Source organism: Protopterus annectens, chromosome 14.part0, assembly GCF_019279795.1.
Source record: "Protopterus annectens isolate FY-2018-M chromosome 14.part0, PAN1.0, whole genome shotgun sequence".
NCBI classification, from domain to species: domain Eukaryota; kingdom Metazoa; phylum Chordata; order Ceratodontiformes; family Protopteridae; genus Protopterus; species Protopterus annectens.
This window is the reverse complement of record NC_056748.1, coordinates 995,484,831-995,504,828: the sequence shown is the minus strand read 5'-3', so window position 1 is coordinate 995,504,828 and position 19,998 is coordinate 995,484,831. Positions and strand designations below refer to the sequence as shown.

The 19,998-nt window shown below is 40.7% G+C and overlaps 1 protein-coding gene across 1 annotated transcript in view; it reads left to right on the top strand.

Moving 5' to 3' along the window:
- Positions 1-19,998, top strand: part of ECHS1 (enoyl-CoA hydratase, short chain 1) — a 300,922-nt gene that overhangs the window by 7,519 nt on the left and 273,405 nt on the right. The window contains exon 2 of the mRNA XM_044056792.1: positions 18,872-19,069. Coding sequence (XP_043912727.1) covers positions 18,872-19,069 — 198 coding nt within the window. The remainder of the gene's footprint in view (positions 1-18,871; positions 19,070-19,998) is intronic.

Genomic DNA, 19,998 nt, shown 5'->3' with positions numbered 1-19,998 from the left:
GGCATATGTATACCAGTAGTTATGTGTTACACCCATCTACATGGCTGTTAACATCCACATTGTCAAGATTGGTCCACATGTCTTGCATTAAGGGGTTATATGTATACCTCTAGACTGTCCAGTGTGTATCAGACTGTCCACATATGTTGGCCATTATCTCTTGTAGTCCACAGTAGCATTACGTGTTAGCAGTGGTACTGTACTATGATGTCCTTAGGATGTCTGTTAGCCAGTGGCGCACATGTTAAAAGCAGATGTGACCTCCCACACACACCATGTCTGTGAAAACAATTCCTGTTACAGTAGCATACTGTACAAGTATACCTGCTATGCATACCTGACATCCCCTTGTACTACAAAGGTGGGACTACAGGGGCTGAGGTAGGGCTACACTCCATGTTCAGGACATATGGTGATGATATATGTATATATACTTATCCAGATATCTATATAGACATACATATATACATATCAACATACATATATGGATATGTATATGTACATAGATATACAAGTAAACACCTAGATATATACATATACAGAGCAATATATGTCTACACATATACAGATAGATATGCACATATATACGTATGGATATCTACATATATCTTGACAGTAGTAGGAATTTCAGAACAGATATGTATGCACTTATAGTTATTGATATCTACATATATACCAACATAACTAGGCATATCTGTACACCTAGGATGTGCATACATATATAGCTATATATACATATATCTATATGTACATATATATATGTGTATATATATATATATATATATATATATGTATATGGGAGCGCTACAGAATCCTGAAAGCCCAAAATCCTGAAGACCATCAGGGGTGAGCTGCCTTAAGGTATGTGGATGTACATTACCGTACAATCCACCTTGGTAAATGCAGACCTACTGCCACCTGCCATACAGACTGTTCTGTTTGTGATGGTGTCAGTTGTGCCTTATGTAACAGTTACATCCCAGTGTGTCAGCTGAAGTCTTTACCCCCTAGAGATTGTCTACCGAGTGTAGATAGAGGCTGCTGAACTATACACCTGCATTACTTACCATTGATTGTTTGGTATCCTGTGGCCCAGTCTGTCTTTACTATTGTACTACTTGATGGCCTTGGCCTGGACAGCAACATTTGTTAACTTTTCCAGACTACTGTATTAGTATAACTGTTTCACAGTTGCATTACTCGATTTATATGGATGTCCGTGTCTAAACAGCTATATGACATGGCATATACAACTGAAATAGTACACAAATAAAGCTTTCCCATTTAAGCACACCTGTGTGAGGTGTTATAGCCTTTGATATCTCTGTGGATATATGTTGCAGGCAATGAATGTCATTTGTATGGGTGGCGCATACAGTCTCCAGTTGGTAATGTGGTAACTAGGAATAGTGGCTGTTCCATATTGTGTGCACGTACTACATATGTAACTTAATGTACATATCTCTGCGTGTGTATGTGTAGTTACATACATATATATATATATATAAAATAAATGCAGTAGTGGTGCTGCGGTAGCGTTGTCGCCTCACAGCAAGACGTTGTCCTGTTCGATTCTCAGCTAGAGCGTCTTCTGTGTGGAGACATGCATGAATGAGCATGCCTTCGTTGAAGGTTGTGCGTCAGGGCTGGTAACTCTTCACGTAAAAAATCCACTACCAAAACATTAGCGGATCGGGGTTCCGCTGTGGCGACCCCTAACGTCAAAAGACACAACAACATATATGCATATATATGTGTGTGTATGTGTGTGTATATATATATATATATATATATATGTGTGTGTATATATATACACATCTGCTTATGTGTGTCTGTGTATATGTATCCTAAAAAACAAGTCATCTCCGTGGTATCCCCGAAGTCTCAAAACAACCCAATAAAGTGTAGTGGGTCCAAAAACAAAACAGTGTAAGAAACTTCTCTGTGTGGAAGATTTTCAGTCCATATATTTCTAGTTAATCACTGTATATTAATCAGATCAGACAATAGTAGTAGAAGTAGCGAACTTAAACTCGTCTTAAGTCAAAACAAAACAAAAAATAATAATAGAAAAAATATTTGTACAGCATTACTAAGTATTCGAAAGTAATCCAAGTAAGACAGGCAGCCTGTTTCCAGTCGAAAATCCTTTATTAAGTACACAGACAAGCGATCCAAGTAAAACAAAAATAGAGTAATAATTTCCTCACAAGCATTCTAAATATATATATACTTTTTATCAGGCATGGGAGTGGTTTATTGTGCTGTAAAACAGTGTTATTGGTACATATGTTAAATTCACATCCCTTCCCCCATCAGTGTGACATTCGAGCTGGTCCTGCCCTACTTAGTAGCTGTCATAATAATATATAAACTTTATGTACTTTAAATAAAATTTATAATGATGTGGTTCCTCTTATTTAACCAGATTATTAAGTAGATTATTAAGTCTGTGATTTTATTCAAGCCAATATACTACATGGCTGGAAATATATCAACCTTAGTTCATTTAGCAATCAAAAAAAAAAATATATATATATATATACATATACATTTTGCATGTAAAAATCAATTTCTATTTTCATAACCTATTGTTAACAAAGATCGCTTTCGTCCTTCTAGATTTCTTCAGGTCTGTATACAAGAACCCTAAAAACAATCTATAAAAATATATATAATTGTATAATTAGTATTGTTATTACACATCATTTTGAATAAAGTGGAAAAAATAACGAGAAAAAATAAAAATAAGAAAAAAATGTATGTATGATGATGGAAACAAAATATACACTTGAATTTCAACTAATTTAAAATGGCATTTAAAACCAATTTGTAGAATAAAATAAAATACAATTAGTCATGTAAGCAATGTGGCAATTTTCTAAGTTCCAGTACACTTTTAATTGAACAGTAGTAGTTTAGTCCAGGCTTCCTAAAAGAGTTCAGCTTTAATTGCCACGAGTTCATGTTTCTCCAGAATATTCGGGATGTCTCCTTCAATCACCTATGTCTATGCGATCCAGGATCTGGAACTACCCTGTGTGTCTTTTATGAAGTAAAAGGTGTTTGGCTAATGCATTATTTTTACATCCAGAGCGGATTTGGGACATTGTCACAGGAAACCCTTTTCTGATTAACATCGTAGGTGAAGCCCCGTCATTTGTTAATAGGAAGGCCAGGAACATTAGAAGTTTTGTTGAATTTAAACCTAGACCATATGGGAAAAGCACTAAAAGATGTGAAACTAATTGTACATTTTGTATATTTATACAGCAAGGTGATAGTTTTATTGCCCTACTTTAAAGACGATCATTAAAACCACTGCAGGGGTAACTGTAACACTACAAAAGTAATTTACAGGGCACAGTGCAACGAATGTGATGCATTCTATGTGGGCAGGACTGTAAATAAACTCAAGCACAGGATTTCATGTCATCTGTCAGAAATCCGCTCTGGATGTAAAAATAATACACTAACCAAACACCTTTCTCTTCATAAAAGACACAGGTTTTAAGTTCCAGATCCTGGATCGCATAGACATGGGTGATCTTGAAGGAGACTTCCCGAATATTCTGGAGAAAATGAACTCATGTAGCAATGAAAGTTGAACTCTTTTAGGAAGCCTGGACTAAATTACTACTTTTCAATGAAAAGTGCACTGGAACTTACAATTAGTCATGTAAACAATGTGGCAATTTTCTATTTTATTTTATTCTACAAAATGGTTTTAAATACCATTTTAAATCAGTTGAAATTTGTGTATATTTTGTTTTCATCATCATACATACATTTTTTATTTTTATTTTTTTCTGGTTATTTTTTCCACTTTATTCAAAATGATGTGTAATAATACCAATTATACAATTTTATATATTTTTATAGATTGTTTTAGGGTTCTTGTACACAAACCTGAAGAAGTCTAGAAGGATGAAAGCGATCTTTGTTAACAATAGGTTATGAAAATAGAAATTGATTTTTACATGCAAAATGTATATGTATATATTTATATATATTTTTGATTGCCAAATGAACTAAGGTTGATATATTTCTAGCCATGTAGTATATTGTCTTGGATAAAGTCACAGACTTCTACTTAATAATCTGGTTAAATAAGAGGTACCACATCATTATAAATTTTATTTAAAGTACATAAGGGTTATATATTATTATGACAGCTACTAAGTAGGGCAGGACCAGCTCGAATGTCACACTGATGGGGGAAGGGATGTGAATTTAACGTGTGTACCAATAACATTTTGTTTTACAGCACAATAAACCACTCCCATGCCTGATAAAAAGTATATATATATTTAGAAAGCTTGTGAGGAAATTATTACTCTATTTTTGTTTTACTTGGACCGCTTGTCTGTGTACTTAATAAAGGATTTTCGACTGGAAACAGACTTGCCTGCCTTGCATGGATTACTTTCGAATACTTAGTAATGCTGTACAATTATATATTTTCTATTCTTATTTTTTGTTTTGACTTAAGACGTTTTTAAGTTCGCTACTTCTACTACTATTGTCTGATCTGATTAATATACAGTGATTAACTAGAAATATATGGACTGAAAATCTTCCACATAGAGAAGTTTCTTACACTGTTTTGTATATGTATCCTAGGAATACCCATGTCGTGTCTGGTCCTGGTTATGGGATCTGCAGCACTTGGTAGTGTATTGCAGGGGGGACATGTTTGGCTGTGGGGGGGGGGATATACCTATTCGTACAAGACATGTATTGTTTGGGGCCTCTCAACCCCATTAACGTTGCATGTGGACATATATGTTTTTATTTCCTCATTATCTACAGATGTATATGTATATATGTATATATATATATATATATATATATATATATATATATATATAAAAGCTGCCGTATATATTTAGACATATAGATGTAGACATATATATCTATAGATGTAGGCACTTGTATGTATATATGTTTATATATATTTCTATATATGTATATATTTATATATATATATATATATATATATATATATATATATATATATATATATATGTTTATACGGTTCCCCTTCATATGATCGAATTTCTGTAAACCCGAAAGCCATTAAACTCGAAACCAGAATCTCGAATTTAAAGAAACTCGAACACAGGAAAGGGACAAAAAAAAATTAACACCTTTCAAATGTTTTCACATAGGGGCTTCGTCCCCCTGCACCCCTCAAGTGGGGGGCTGTGCCCCCCACAACCCCCCTACTTAAATATACCTACTCCGAGATCGTACTATAGTGAAGGAAAGGGAAATCTCCCATTCCGCGCTATACGCGTAAGCGCAAAACAGAAGATTTTCCATTCCTCCGTTATAGTGCGGTCACAGAACATTCACATTTAAACTGCTAGGGTACAGTGGGACCTGGCCCCCTGCAATAAGGTAAGTTAACTTTTTATTTTTTTAAACCTAAGGCTCCCATTCAGAATTTCGAGTGAATGGAAGTTCGAGATTCTGGTCTCAAGAGTATGAATTTCGAGCTTCCATCCATTCGATCTTGTGAAGGGGAACCATACATACTTATGTACATATATACATATGTTGTATCTGTTTAGATATTAATATATGTGTGTGTGTATATGTATGTATATATATATATATATATATATATATATATATATACACACACACACACACACACCTAAATGTTGGAATACATTCTCTGTACTGTTGAATGACTGGGCTGGATGATATGTTTTGAAAACATCAGGGTTATGTCTATTTGACATGGCTTAGTGTAAAATCACTTTGGCTATGGTGTGCAGGGTCCTGTGTTTGAGCCTTGCAGAGGCTGTTTATTTTGTTGCTGGGCAAAACATGGACCATTGGAAACAGAGTGATTAAGGCACTGTAAAGGAGTTGTAAGCGGGTTTGCGTGGAGGTAAGCACTGCTCATAGGTAGGTACTAGGCTATCTGCCCAAAGGCATTTATAAGCCTAGCCAGAATGTGTTGGCTTTTGCCGCCCCCTTAGATTAGTTCCCTGTGGCTCTCTCCAGCAGAGCCACTGAAGTGATTCCTGGGGTAAACTTTCTGTTTCCCATCCACTCGTCAAGGTTTCTCTTGGAGTGTTAGTGAGTAGCTCTGCCTAATGTAGATTGGAATCTTCTTCCAGAGCATGGGAAGTCTCTGGGACAGGACTCATCCCTCCAGCATGCCATATTTATTGTTGTGGTGAGGTTTAGATCCCTAGAGCATTTGGCTCGAGGGGATATGATTTTCTTTAGGTGGAGCATGTCCATCATTTCTGGGTTGGACATGGCCTTGTATGTCAGGCAGAGATCACCTCTGAGTAGGCGGTATGCAACCGAGTACAGCTGGAGTTTCTTCAGTCGAGTTGCATAGGGCATCTGTTTTGAGGCCAGTGATCCTCTTGGTGAGGTACTTCTGTGGTCTTTCCAGCTGTTGCAGGTGTCTTGTAAGGTACATCCTAAATGGGGCGTTGTACTCTGGGTCTAATGAGTGATGCTTAGAGTGGCACAGTGACCTCTTTTGATCTGGATGCAAACCCTTTTGTGATTAGATGGGTCACATAGAAGGATTTTCTAACCACTTTGGCAATGTGATTATCAAAATGAGAGATTACTATCTACTTGGGTCCCCAGATTCCTTATTACATCTTCCGTATTTAGGGGGCTACCACCTATGTGGTAGTTTGTGGATAGTTTGTTTTTTCCAAATGGGATGACTATGCACTTTTTGGCATTTAGCTTGAGGCCATGGTTTTGACACCAGGCATCTGTCTCAGTGAGACCCTTTTGGAGTATGTCTTTGTCAGCCGGAGAGTCAGTTATAGCCCCTAGTCTGCAGTCGTCTGCGAACGTAGTCAGCCATAGTCCTCCTGTGCTTGCCTGTACCTCTGAGAAGTATATGCCGAACAGGAGGGGTCCTAGGACTGAGCCCTGGGGAACACCACTTGTAACCGGTTTAGAGTCAGACCTAGCTCCTGCAACTCTTACCATGTGAGTTCGGTCTCTGAGCCAGTTGGCAACCCATCTCGTGACGTAGGGGTTTATATTCAGGCTGGTGAGCTTGTCTATAATACCAGAATGGGGAATTGTGTCAAAGGCCTTTGCGAGGTCTAGGTAGGCTGTGTGGACCACCTTTCCCTCATTTGTAGCCTTGGTAACTGTCTCAATGTCCACCAGGTTTAGGAGGCATGATCTTCCCTTAAAAAAGCCGAACTGGGTATGGTCCAGTGTTTGGAGGGTCCCAATGTTTCTGTTAATGAGATCCATGATGATGTGCTCTATAGCCTTGCAGACCAAGCTAGTCAGGCTTATAGGGCAATAGTTCCCGGGGTTTGTTGTATCTCCACCTTTGTGGAGCGGAATAACCGTTGCTGTGCGCCACTGTATGAGCACGTAGCCTGTGGAGAGGCTGAGTATGAACAGGGTGTTTATGTGAGGGGTTAGTTCATCTTTGACCTCATGTAGGACGCAGCCTGGGACACCGTCCGGTCCCACTGATGCTGTGTTGGCTTTGGAGAGGGCTGTTTTAACCTGAGTGTCTTTGATTTCAGGGGCACTACATTCTTCTGATATGATTATGGGCCCTTTTGGGGTGAGAGGTTGGTGAAGTGTGCACTGAACCTGTCTGCCAGGATGTTGGCGATATCGGTCGGTTCAGTGTATTTTGTGCCATTCTGCACTAACTCCAGGCAGATCTGAGAATTGCTACTTAGATTCTTGACATAGCTAAAGAATGCCTTGTGGTTATCTTTGGAGTCCTTGGCAATTTTTCTTTTGAAGCTAGCCTTGGATGATTTTATGAGGGTTCATAGTTTCTTGCTGATACTGATCAGGGATGTCTTCCCTTCTTGGGATTTTACTCCTTTCTGTACTAGTTTCCTCCTTCTGTTGTATAGCTTGTTTATGGCAGGGGTCCACCAGACTGGTTTCCTTTTCTTGGAGGAGTGAGTCTTGGTTTTGCTTGGGATAGCACGATCCATGCATTTTTGTGGGTGCCCGTAGAGTGCATTAGTAAAGGATTTTGCAGCTTGAGCAGCGTTCTCCTTTAGCATGGGGGATTTGAAACTTTCCACCTCGGTCTTAAGTAACGTGACGTTTGCTTTTGAAAAGTTTTTCACAGTGGTTTCTTTGACCAAGGGTGGGGGTTGAATGTGGATATCCAGAGTGATTAGTTTATGGTCAGATCTAACTAATGAGCGGTTGACCTCCGTTGTGGAACACTGGTCGCCCGTGTTGGTGATGACCAGGTCCAATATGTTGTCACCTCTGGTGGGGTTGTTGACCAGCTGATCCAGGGCGTTTTAGTTTATAAATTCTAGGAAATGTTGGGCAAGGGAGTTAGTACTTGAGTAGTTCTCCCAGTTAATGTTTGAGTAATTGAAATCACTCAATATCAGGGTGTTTGGTAGGACCTTTATGTTTCTCAGTGTTTCCAGAAATGCCGGATGTGGGTCTTGGGACATGGTGTGTGATCTGTAGCAAGCTACAATTTGAATTGCAGCTCTGCCCGTTGTTAGTTGTACGTGGATGATCTCTGAACCATCGTGCTGTGCCACTAACCTGGAGGTGAGGGTATCCTTGATGAATATGGATATGCCCCCGCCTTTTGTATGTCCTTAGTTTGTGGCCAAAATGTATGGTATGAGTTGTAGCCTGGTAGTGCTGGGGTTCTCTCTGGAGCCTTAAACCAGGTTTCTGTTACTGCACATATATCGATTTTCTCCATACTGAGGAGTGCCTCGAGTGCGTGCATTTTGAGGTTTAGACTTCTGGAATTGAGTAGCATTACCCTCAGTATTTTGTTACTTGTGCTATTTACGGCGGTGGGTTTGTCTTTTTGAGCCTTGCCTAAAAAAGGCACTATGGAGGTGGCAAGAGGCCTTGGGCAGTATTCGAAAGCCTAAGGGTGACAGGTAAGCCATCTCTAGCGGAGCAGTGTGGCTTGTCGAGCATGTCATCCCAGGCTGACAGACATTGGATCCCCTTTGAATGACACCAAAAGCTTAGCCAGTTGTTGAAATTGATATTTCTTTCTTTATACCGTGGTATCATTCTTGGTGAGGGCAGGATGCTACTCAGTCAGGGTCATACTGGCCTGGGCTACGTGATCAGAGAGCTCTTCCATGTCTCTTCATGTAGTCCAGGGAGGTACAGCTCGGGTCATTCACACCAACATGGACAATGACGTATTTGTACTTGTTCTGGAGTGACCTGAGTGCTTGTGTTATGTGGCGGATCCTGGCACCTAACAGGCAGCTAACAGTAACCTTCTCCTTGTTCAGCTTAGTGAGTGGGACGTCAGTGTGCCTGACTATAGCGTCACCTATTACTAGTGTGTTGGGTATGTTATTTTGCCTTAAGGGCTGTGATTGCGTGGCACACTGGTTTTGTGAAGTATGTGTTTCATGGTTTGTTTTGGGGGGGTGCAGGTTGCTTGGATGTCTGCCGTGCAAACTGGCTTAAATCCGCTTACTGCTGCTTAAAGGTGCTGACTCCTGCTTACCCCAGCGCTAATTTCTTTAAAAGAAAAGAAAAAAGGATTGATAGGACAGTGGTGAAAAAAGGGGCACAAAGAGGGAAAGACAGTAGGAAAAATAGCCAGGGATGTGCAAGAAGGATGTAGGGAAGGTCCATAGCTGCCCATTTCTTCTACAGCAACAGTTGTGCATATAGACTGAATTTGGAGGTAGATTTGGACACTCAAACCCCTGGTAGGGGGCGAGGACAACAATAATATGTTGTGATGCCAATTAGACTGGATTACATGTGTCCAGTGGACACGTGTGCGAAATGGACAGCTATGTATGGGGCGAGATTTTTTTTTGGGAGCAGATTGCCTTTTTGTTTTCAGGTGACAGTGGGATGTTGGGGAGGGGTAGTAGGTATATTTGGGGAGGTAGGTTAACAGACAAGACAAACAAGACACATACAGAGGCGGTATATGACATGTGGGGAGTAAACACCTTGATGGGGAGGTGTGTTGGGAAATCGGACACCCAGAAAGCCCCCTAGTGGAAACAGTGGGACTGAGGTCCCCACCCTTGAGCAGTCACCACTGCACCTTCACAGCCCCAAAGGTGGCTGTGCTGGGGGCTAAGTCGCAGAGCCAAGCTGACTCTCTAATCGCGACATGCGTACCTCAAGCTGGCATAGAGGATCACCAAACTGCTGGTTGATCTCTCTATGCACCATGACCTGGTGACAGGTGCCTGTCCGTGCCCACTCCTGGGGGGGGCGAGCCCCATCCCCTGAGGGGGTTCCACCTGAAGGTGGTGCAGGACCAACGGACAGGGAGATCCCGTGTTAGGCCCCAGACATCCTGGTGCTACGGCCAGCTGAGGTAGGACAGGTGGGTCCGCAGGTACCGGCCTTTCCAAGCGTGCTATAGTGTTTAGATTTCATCATCATATGTGGGTTAGTAATAGTCAACACATTCCAGGGTTAGGTATAACAGCATGCATAGATATTCCCATTAACCCAGTCACACCAGATACGGAACAGTTGCATAGCAAACAGAACACATGCATATATGGGACCACAGTGGTAATAAGAACAGCATGCAGGTACATTGATGGCACCATGCCACCAATGTTTGAATAATTCAATATAGCACATGCATGAGAACCATTAAAATATTTATCAAACAATTGGACATTATCAGAACATAGGTGTCATTACATACCAGTTGGGGTGGGTATGTTCATTATTGTTGGAGATATGGTCGGGGGGGGGAGAGAAAGATGTCAATTGACTAGTATATTCCTGTAGTCCACATTACTTTCCTAGTCAGTGCTGTTATCTGTACCTAACAAGTCTTACTACACTACCCTGTAGCCTTAGTTTGGACAGTGATATGGTTGTTGTCATTGTTGCACATGAACCGGTTTTATCTGCAGTATACACCTCTTGCCTGGTATACCTGTGGGGGGGGGGTTTAACACTTAACTGTTTCTACACATACTCCCAGATTCTGGGTTGATGTTGTGCACATAGCTATTTAACTCTTTCTGCACAGACTCTGGCCATGTGTTGACCACATGCTGGTGTGCCAGGATATATCGAGAATATTGCCCTCTTCCACCTTTAGTGACCTGACACACACACAGACATGTTTTCCTATACATTATTCCTATATATTATGTAGCACAGTGTGGGTGACAGTGACAAGTGATACTTTATTATTCAGAGAAATTGCAATACACTCAATCCCCTACAATACCAGAGTGAACAGTACCAGTACAGGTTATAGTGGTCTGTATTTCTCAGCACAGGGTTCGTATCTGATGTACCTGTGGGAGCAATGTTTGTTAGCACTACCTGACTGTTGCAACACAATGTTCCGGATTACACATTAGTATTATGCACATACATCTCACTCTGTTACTGTACACACTCTGGTCACAGCTTGACAACATGGGAGTTGTAGATAGGACATACTTGAAATATTACTCTTAACAGTTTCGGGGGTTGCTACAGTGACAGGTGTGTTCTCATAGATGTTCAATAATCACTTGTATTCCCTGATTGCTGGCTAAATATCTGGGATCATCCCACAGACTTGACAGGCAGCAGATATGGGCCCATATACTGGACATTCTGGCCTCATCTCTACAGTTGTGGGGTATGATTCTGTATGCAGCATAATTCCACTCCCAGGATTCCGAGCATGGCTGTGTCTGCTACAACTTAAACACTGTCCATCACAGTTGTGTCTGCTATATAGATATTGCTGTATATCTCCTATCTGCTTTCTGTCTTATTAATCCCCTGTGCTTTTGCATTCTGACCTTGTATTACAACACTCTTGTACAGATTTCCTAGACATATGTTGTAGGACAGTGTGGTGGACAGTGATGTGTAATACCTCATTATTCAGAGCAGCAGCATCAGTCGCAATGCCATACAGTACCAGTACTGGGTATTATTCTTGTATTTCTGGGCACAGTGTTGGTATCTGACAGATCTGTGGGAGGAATATTTATTAGCACTTCCTGAATGTTCCCACACATAGTACCAGATTCCACATTACTATTACGCACATACATATCGCTCTGTTACTGTACACACACTGACCACAGCTTGACAAATTGGGATGTAAATGGGACATACGTCGCTTCTTACTCACATAAGGTATTGGGGAGTTGCTAGTGTGCCAGCTTTGTTCTCATAGATGTGTCAATCAGTTGTATTTCCTGTTTGCTACCTATACTTCTGGGATCATCCCACTGATTTCCCAGGGGGACAGGTTGATAGGCAACAGATATGTGCCAATTTACTGGACATATCTGTACAGTTGTGGGTATGATCCTGTATGCAGACTGCTACCACTGGCAGGATTTGAACCGTGGCTGTGTGTGCTAAAAAAACAACAGTTCACATCTCAGTTACATGTGCTATTTGGTTTCTGTTGCCTGCATTTTCCCTGTTTACTGCCTATGTGTCTTTCAGTTGTACTAAGTGGCCTCTGGGGATTACACCTGTCATATACTGGCATTCCTACACATTCAATTTATGGTGCATGGTGTGGGTAACAGTGCTTACTACAACAGTACTATTACATGATTGCAAATCTACATTACCCTGTGATACCAGGATATACACATGCTGTCCAGCATTTAGACCTGTTTTGTCAGGCTATTACACATTTATTGACATACAGACAATATGAGACTCTTCCTGCCATATTCTCTAGTGTATGCAGTACTTGCCTTGAACAATACAGGTTTTATATAGGCAGTTAATTTACTACTACTTTTAGTTTTATTTCCTATGACAGTAAATGCATGAGTATTACTGACCTGCCTCACGTCGCAACCTCACCAGGCGACTGATGTGGGCCTCCTGGTTTGCAGCCCACTCCATTGCAGCTGTGGGGGACATAAGAGGAATATTTAGCCATACCAATCCATGATATACCTGAGCTGGCAGTTATTGCACACATACTGGGGTGATACTTACACATGACTGGAACATCCCTTGTCGCTCTAGCCTCTTGGAGCCACTCCTCCAAGAGGTCCCCTTTATGCCGATTCAGGTCGGCATAGTGGTGCCTGACCTGCTCACCAGTTCGGGGTATGCCAGTGGCACTGGTGAGGTCATGGGCGAGATGGTCCCAGGCCTCAGCTTTACATTCGCAGCCTTGGTACTGGCCCTGCAGCAGTCTCTGATCATGGTCTTTGACAAGGAGTCCTGCCATGACCTTAGTCTCCTGGATGCACTAGCGCTGCATCCAAAAGCACACACCTTCTCCCGTTACTGCCATAGTGCCTGCAAGGGGAAGCTACAACCAGTTATGAGATGTATTCCTGCTTCTTGGGTTTAAGTAGGGCCGATTAATGTGTATGTACAGTCTGTGGGGTCTTTGTGTTTTATTGGGGACTTCAACACTCTATTATAATTGCACCTCACTTCTGGGCATACTGCTGTACTCCAGTTAACATATTTATGTTATGTAGTGGGTTATGGAACATATGACTGTATACTGATTCCTTTCACAGGTTCAGTTTTGTTTTACTATGGTGAGGACTTGTTTGCTGATACCTCATTCTTCTGTACTTCTGTGATGGCTTGGTGGTTAACTACTGTGACTATGGTGTATAGGGTCCTGGGTTCAAGACCTGCTGTTTATTTTGTTGATGGGCAGAACAAAGGCGGTTGGATACAGAGTGATTAAGGCACTTTTGAGCATTTGTAAGTGGGGTTTGGCGACAGTAAGCACTGCTAACCTGCTGTTACATCTGCTTACAGAGAGTTAGCTTTAGAACTGCTTAACCAGTGTAGGCATTGTTTACCGCCATGCAAACAGGCTTAAGCTCACTTACTAGTGCTTAAATATGCTTACTATTGCTTATTTGTGCTTAAACCTGCTTACTAGTGCCTTATTCATTATGACACTGACACCTCACATGTGCATTTACTGCAGTACTCCAGTTCATACAGATATGTTATTTAGTGGATTATGCAACATAAATATTAGTCATAACGTGCTTTGTCATGGAAAATGGAATGTGCTACAGTGGGACTCGAACCGGGAATGCCTGCTCGTAAGACAAATGCTCTGTCCACTACACTATTGCTATGCTGCTTCATTTGCATATATCTTCCTTGTTATCCTCTTCAGCCATTTAAGCTGCATTAACTGTAGCTAAGCGATGGTCACACCCGCGCACCTATGGTTAGCTTTAATGGGATTTTTATTAAAAAAAAGAAGATAAAGGGTTTGTTTATGTAATTTATGTATACTGTTGCTGTTGTACACAAGGGGGACTGTTGGTGGGGATATGCAGACACCTATGAGCGATCTCCCTCATTTCTGACCCCTTTCTGCTGTTGTTCATTGCGCGGGCATGTATATTCTGAGAGCTCTGCTCTCAGACTCGCCCCCTGCACTCTTACACACTCCATGTAAGACTAGGAGCTCAGGCAGCGCGCCTCATTACTATGCATGGTGCGCTGCTGTCCTGCTCCTAAACGGGCCACCTCCATGCAGGACTAAGCTAGTCCTGCATGGAGGAATAGTAAATGTGGGGTTTCAGTGTCCTCTTCCTTTATGCCTAGGGTAGCATTTTGAGTTGATTACATTTTTTAAATGATAAGGGGGTAGTGGGGGCAACAACATTAGGTTTGAGTACAAAATGTCAGTGTCTGGCTACACCGCTGTGTCAGAGAGGGAGGCTGGCATAATGGTCTAGATATTTGCCTTATGTATTTAACATTTGTTTACTGGGAAATTCTGACTTGGAATGAAGAAATTTTCAGCGGAGGCCCGTGGAGAAATGTTTCAGACGCATGCCTTTGTACAGTGGGAGGAAAACGGAGCACCTGGAGGAAAAAACACACGAATGCAGGGAGGACATGTAGACTCCGCAGAGAAGGTACCCCAGCTGGGAATCGAACCAGATAACCTCTTTCTGTGAGGCGACAATGCTACCACTGCACCAATGTGCCATCCTTATAGACACAGGGGTGGAGTGTTTGATTCTCACATGGGTTAATTGGTTAGGCTTGAAATGGCCCACAAGGACAGTTAGCCTAGCATTCATTAAGCACAGTTTAACTTCAGATTTAGTTCTTCCCCTCTCTGTATCCCTCCCACACATGTATCCCCACATAGATGTTGCATCTTTGCTGATTTTGTGCTTTGACAGCAAGGGTAGGCGTAATGTGGGTCTCTCTGATTAGATTTTTCCAACTACCGAAGAGACTGTATCTCCATCAAAGCTATCATCTTATGTCTTAAAATCAGGGACAGAGGTCCCCCCCAGTCAAGGATACGCATTATTGACTTAAAAAGTAGAAAGTTTGAGAGAACTTCAGCTAACATTTACTTTAACTGTAATAGTAGTTGTTGTTTGATTATATTCTGCTGCCTTTTTTCAAGTACTGATTTTTAGGAGGAGCAGAGCAAATTTGGAGACTTCCTTGAGAATCACAAACATTTTGAGCAGTATGCTCTCCACTATTGAGGTCTTCTTTACACTGCCTTGAGACTGTAGAACATTTTTGCAGACTGTAGCTTTCTCGTTTTCTTAATTAAATGTTTCTTTTGATATTCTACCCTAACTTTGTAGTGTAACCAAAATGGTCTCAGAGTAAAACCAGCTTCTCTTTTAGCCTCCATCTTTGTAGGATCATAGGAATTACAAAGCGAGTAAGCTTAGACACCTTTTGAACCTTGGGGATGGCCGTCTTGAACTCTACCTCTTCTGTCAGGCTAGGGATAAATTTGCAGATACCCTTCCCATCGTAAAGGTTCTTCTGGAAAGATGTGAGGGTGTCACTTTGCTTAACTTGTAAAGGCAATTTATTCTGGACCAAGGGTACCTGTTTTTAAGGAAGTACAAGAAACTTACAAATCATTCTAAATACCAATATGAGGTTATAGTTATTTCCTAGGTATCCATTAGATTTATTTATTTAGAAAATATCTAAGATGAGCAAAGCCACCCAGTGATTCCTTTCCCTCCCTAAGTGTCACTGTCCCTGTTCTCAGTTTCTGTACTGTTGCCAGGCTGTACCTCTTTTCAGTCATTCTGCTGCTCTTAATTTAGAAACTAGCAGAGTATCCAGTGTCTATGGGAGTATAAAGAGGGCGGTGTACGATAACTCTACTGGCCTACTTTGTGCATTGCAGTGAAACTGTTAGACATGGAAACGGGTCATGTACACACACGTAAAACTACTAATTGTTAGCAATGTATGTCACAAGCAACATTTATGTACACACACGTAAAACTACTAATTGTTAGCAATGTATGTCACAAGCAACATTTAATTTCTGCAGCTCTGTAAGACCATACTTTTGATATGTAGCCAGAGAAAAATGACAATTAACCATGTCAGAGTAAAATAACTTTATTTCAGAAGTAGATAAGCTCTTTCATGCTTAAAGACACTTTATCAGACAACTTACTAACCAGACAAGACCCCTTATTTTTATTCAGTTTAAGGATTCTTAACCTATTTAAGTTGAACGTTGGCCTCATTTATTTCTCTAAAGTTGGTCTAATGAAACACCGGAAGTGGTCAGTGGTTCTCAGCTGTTCAGCTCTTTGCCAATCTTAGTTAGATATTGTTGACACAAGGATAATAGTGTATCATAAGTTATACTACCATATCTTAACAGGGCTTTCTTTTGTATCGTAAAACACTAGGTTCTGCCATCCTGGGATTGGGGGTTGGTATTTCTGTACATCCCTAGGATAAATGCCACTGTTATCCTATTCCCCACAAGCAGCCTTCACCAATACCTGCATAGTTTTACTCGCATCTCCCAATCTTCATTCAGAATCCTATACCCCACAAGCAGTCTTCACCAATACCTGCATAGTTTTACTAGCATCTCCCAGTCTTCATTCAGAATCCTATACCCCACAAGCAGCCTTCACCAATACCTGCATAGTGTTACTAGCATCTCCCACTCTTCATTCAGAATCCTATATCCCACAAGCAGCCTTCACCAATACCTGCATAGTTTTACTAGCATCTCCCAATCCTCATTCAGAATCCTATACCCCACAAGTAGCCTTCACCAATACCTGCATAGTTTTACTAGCCTCTCCCAATCTTCATTCAGAATCAGCAGCCTTCACCAATACCTGCATAGTGTTACTAGCATCTCCCAATCTTCATTCAGAATCCTATATCCCACAAACAGCCTTCACCAATACTTGCATAGTTTTACTGGCATCTCCCAATCCTATGCCTGCTTTTTATGGTGCTTATCACCCACCTCTACACTTCTGAAATAAACCTTGTATAAATTTGTTTTTTAACCTGCTTTATATCTTACTACTTAACTACAGTGTTAACATTGTCTGCCCTACCTAATTCCTTCCCTCACCTTCATTTAATTGAATTCCTAAGCACTAATCAAATGATCTATCCATCTGACAAACCACCAACACACCTCTTCAAATACTCAGTGTTCAACATCTGCTAATGCACAAGTCTTTTATATTGTAATAGCTGCCTCTCTTTTTCCATATGAATGTAATCTAACTCACAAATATATGTATAGTAGTCGCTGTCTGCTCATGTTTGAAATATGTTGGAGTTTTTCTCCACTGTAAAGGGTTTTTTGACTAAACCCAGTTGAATAAACTCGGTAAACAAAAGCAAAATAAACAAGTAAACCAAAGTAAGTAATGGTTAAGGTACTACATGTACAAGGTATGGGGTTTGATTCTCACCTTTGGTCACTGTCTGGTTATTGGCTAGGGATGTAATAGTTTGCAGTCTGATTGATCAGTATTTACCTATGAATCTTTAATCCTGTTGGTACTGCTTATGTTACCAGCCTAAACTGTTGGTACCCATAACATTTTTAATGAGTTGTTACTTGAAAATTGATGATTCCATTTGCCTTTCAGCATGATCAGTCACCAATGTATGTGTAATCTCTACACCTCTGTATAGCAGATGTATGTGTAAGGTCTTCTTGAGGGAGCGTTTGGAGTTTTTTGTATAAACTACCTCCAGTCTTAATGTATTCCTTCAGTCTCTCTCTCCTGTACAGGTTATACTTTGCTCTAATAACTGGACTCAAAAAAATTGTAATTTAACCTTGCAAGTCCTGGTCTCTCCAAAGGCGTTATAATCAATCCTCCTACGTCAGTCTGGTCTCTCCTAGGATATGCACGCTCATTTTTCTTGTCAGCTTTGCCGTAGTCAGAATTTTACCACTCCACACCAACAGGATGGCTTTAGAAATGCATATTTTATTATGAGTTGTTTTTCTTTTTTTTTTTCCAATTTGAAGTGTGTATTAAAATACTGTTTTAAAACCTCTGTTTCTCTCTTTTGTCCCAGTAAAACAGAATTTTTGACTCCCGTTTAAAGGCTCACATTTGGAGGACATCCCATATTGAGACATGCTTGAGAATGGTATTGTTTATAGTAGTTTAAATAAAAACACCTTGCCTAACTTTGTACTCGATATATGCTGCATCAATAATTGTGGAAATATGCCTGACGGAGACCTAGAGAATTATCCCCCTTCACTCCCAGTGTGTAGGGCTGTGTCCCCACATCTTGCTGCTACTTTAACTCTAGGAAGATTGTCCTGCAGAGAAATGGGAGTACTTGAAGCACCACACTCTTGAACTTAGTCTCCCCACTTCTCATTTCAAGGTCTGCTGTTCTGATGATTACAGGTATTAGCCTTGGGTTGTCAGAAGTTACCCCGAAAAGCTTGCTGTCATACTTTTGGTTATGTATTTTGTAAATACGTCACTTAAAACTCCAGTTACTTTTGTTAGATAATTTTTTTTTGGAATGCTGCTGTTTAGATTGGAGATGAGGTAACTTTATTTTCTTTTCTGAAATGTAAATATTTTCTCAAAAACATTAAAGTATTTTTGTATTGTTTCACTCCTTATAGGGCCTCAGTATCAGTATATTGTGGTAGAAAAGAGAGGTGAAAAGCAGTGTGTGGGCTTTATTCAACTAAATCGCCCTAAAGTCTTGAATGCACTGTGTGACTCACTAATGAGAGAAGTTGGGCAGGCAGTGGATTCGTTTGAAGAAGATCCAGCTGTTGGAGCGATTGTCATCACCGGAACTGAAAAGGCATTTGCAGGTATGTGGTAGTAATCAGAAAAAGGTACATGCACACCTAACATTGTTTATTTTTTAACCGACTAACCATGTTACCCATGCCACAGCAGAAAATAGTTTACTGTGGTAACGGTACACAGGATTAGCTTTGTAATAACCATAATTGTAATAACGTGTCAAATGTTTTGTTTCTTTCTAAAATGCTTTTATTGCAGTTGTGGCTGCATTCTGCAGAACTAGGCATTTCTTTTTCTTCTGCGAGGTTTAAAATTTCTCCTCACTCATTCCAGTTGGTATTTGTGACTGCAGCATGATGCACTGTCTTCTAAAGAAGAAATGCCTTTCATCTGTCTGATCTTTTTCCCTACTTTACAACATAAAGTCCATGTAACTGGTTTGTTGTCTGTGATTAGGCACTTTAAATGTTTGTAGTAATGGTCTCTTTATAGAATACTAATTGAAGAACATGAATGCAGTTTCTTGAATGCTACAAACTTATTTCTTGAGCTTACTGTGTTTAATGTCCGCGGTGGTACGGCGGTAGTGTTGTTGCCTCACAGCAAGAGGTTCTCCCGTTCGATTCTTGGCGTGGCTTGGGAGTGCCTTCTGTGTGGAGTCTGCATGTCCTCCCCGTGGTTGGGTAGCATTCGAAAGACTTGCGTGCGTAAATGGGCGTGCCTTAGTTGAAGGTTGGGCATCGAGCTGGCTCCTCGGCGTTTCGTAAAAAATCTACTGCCAATCATTAGCAGACCGGAGTTCCTCTGTGGCGACCCCTTACTGGGAAAAAGCCGAAAAACAAACAACAACTGTGTTTTAATGTCCGTTACAGTACATAACTGAGATACATAAAAGGAATACTGTTCTTACTTACCCCATTGTCTGACTAGCCTGGACCCATTCCCAGTGGAGGTCTGGCTAGAAAAATCTATGCAGTTTCATAATACAATATAA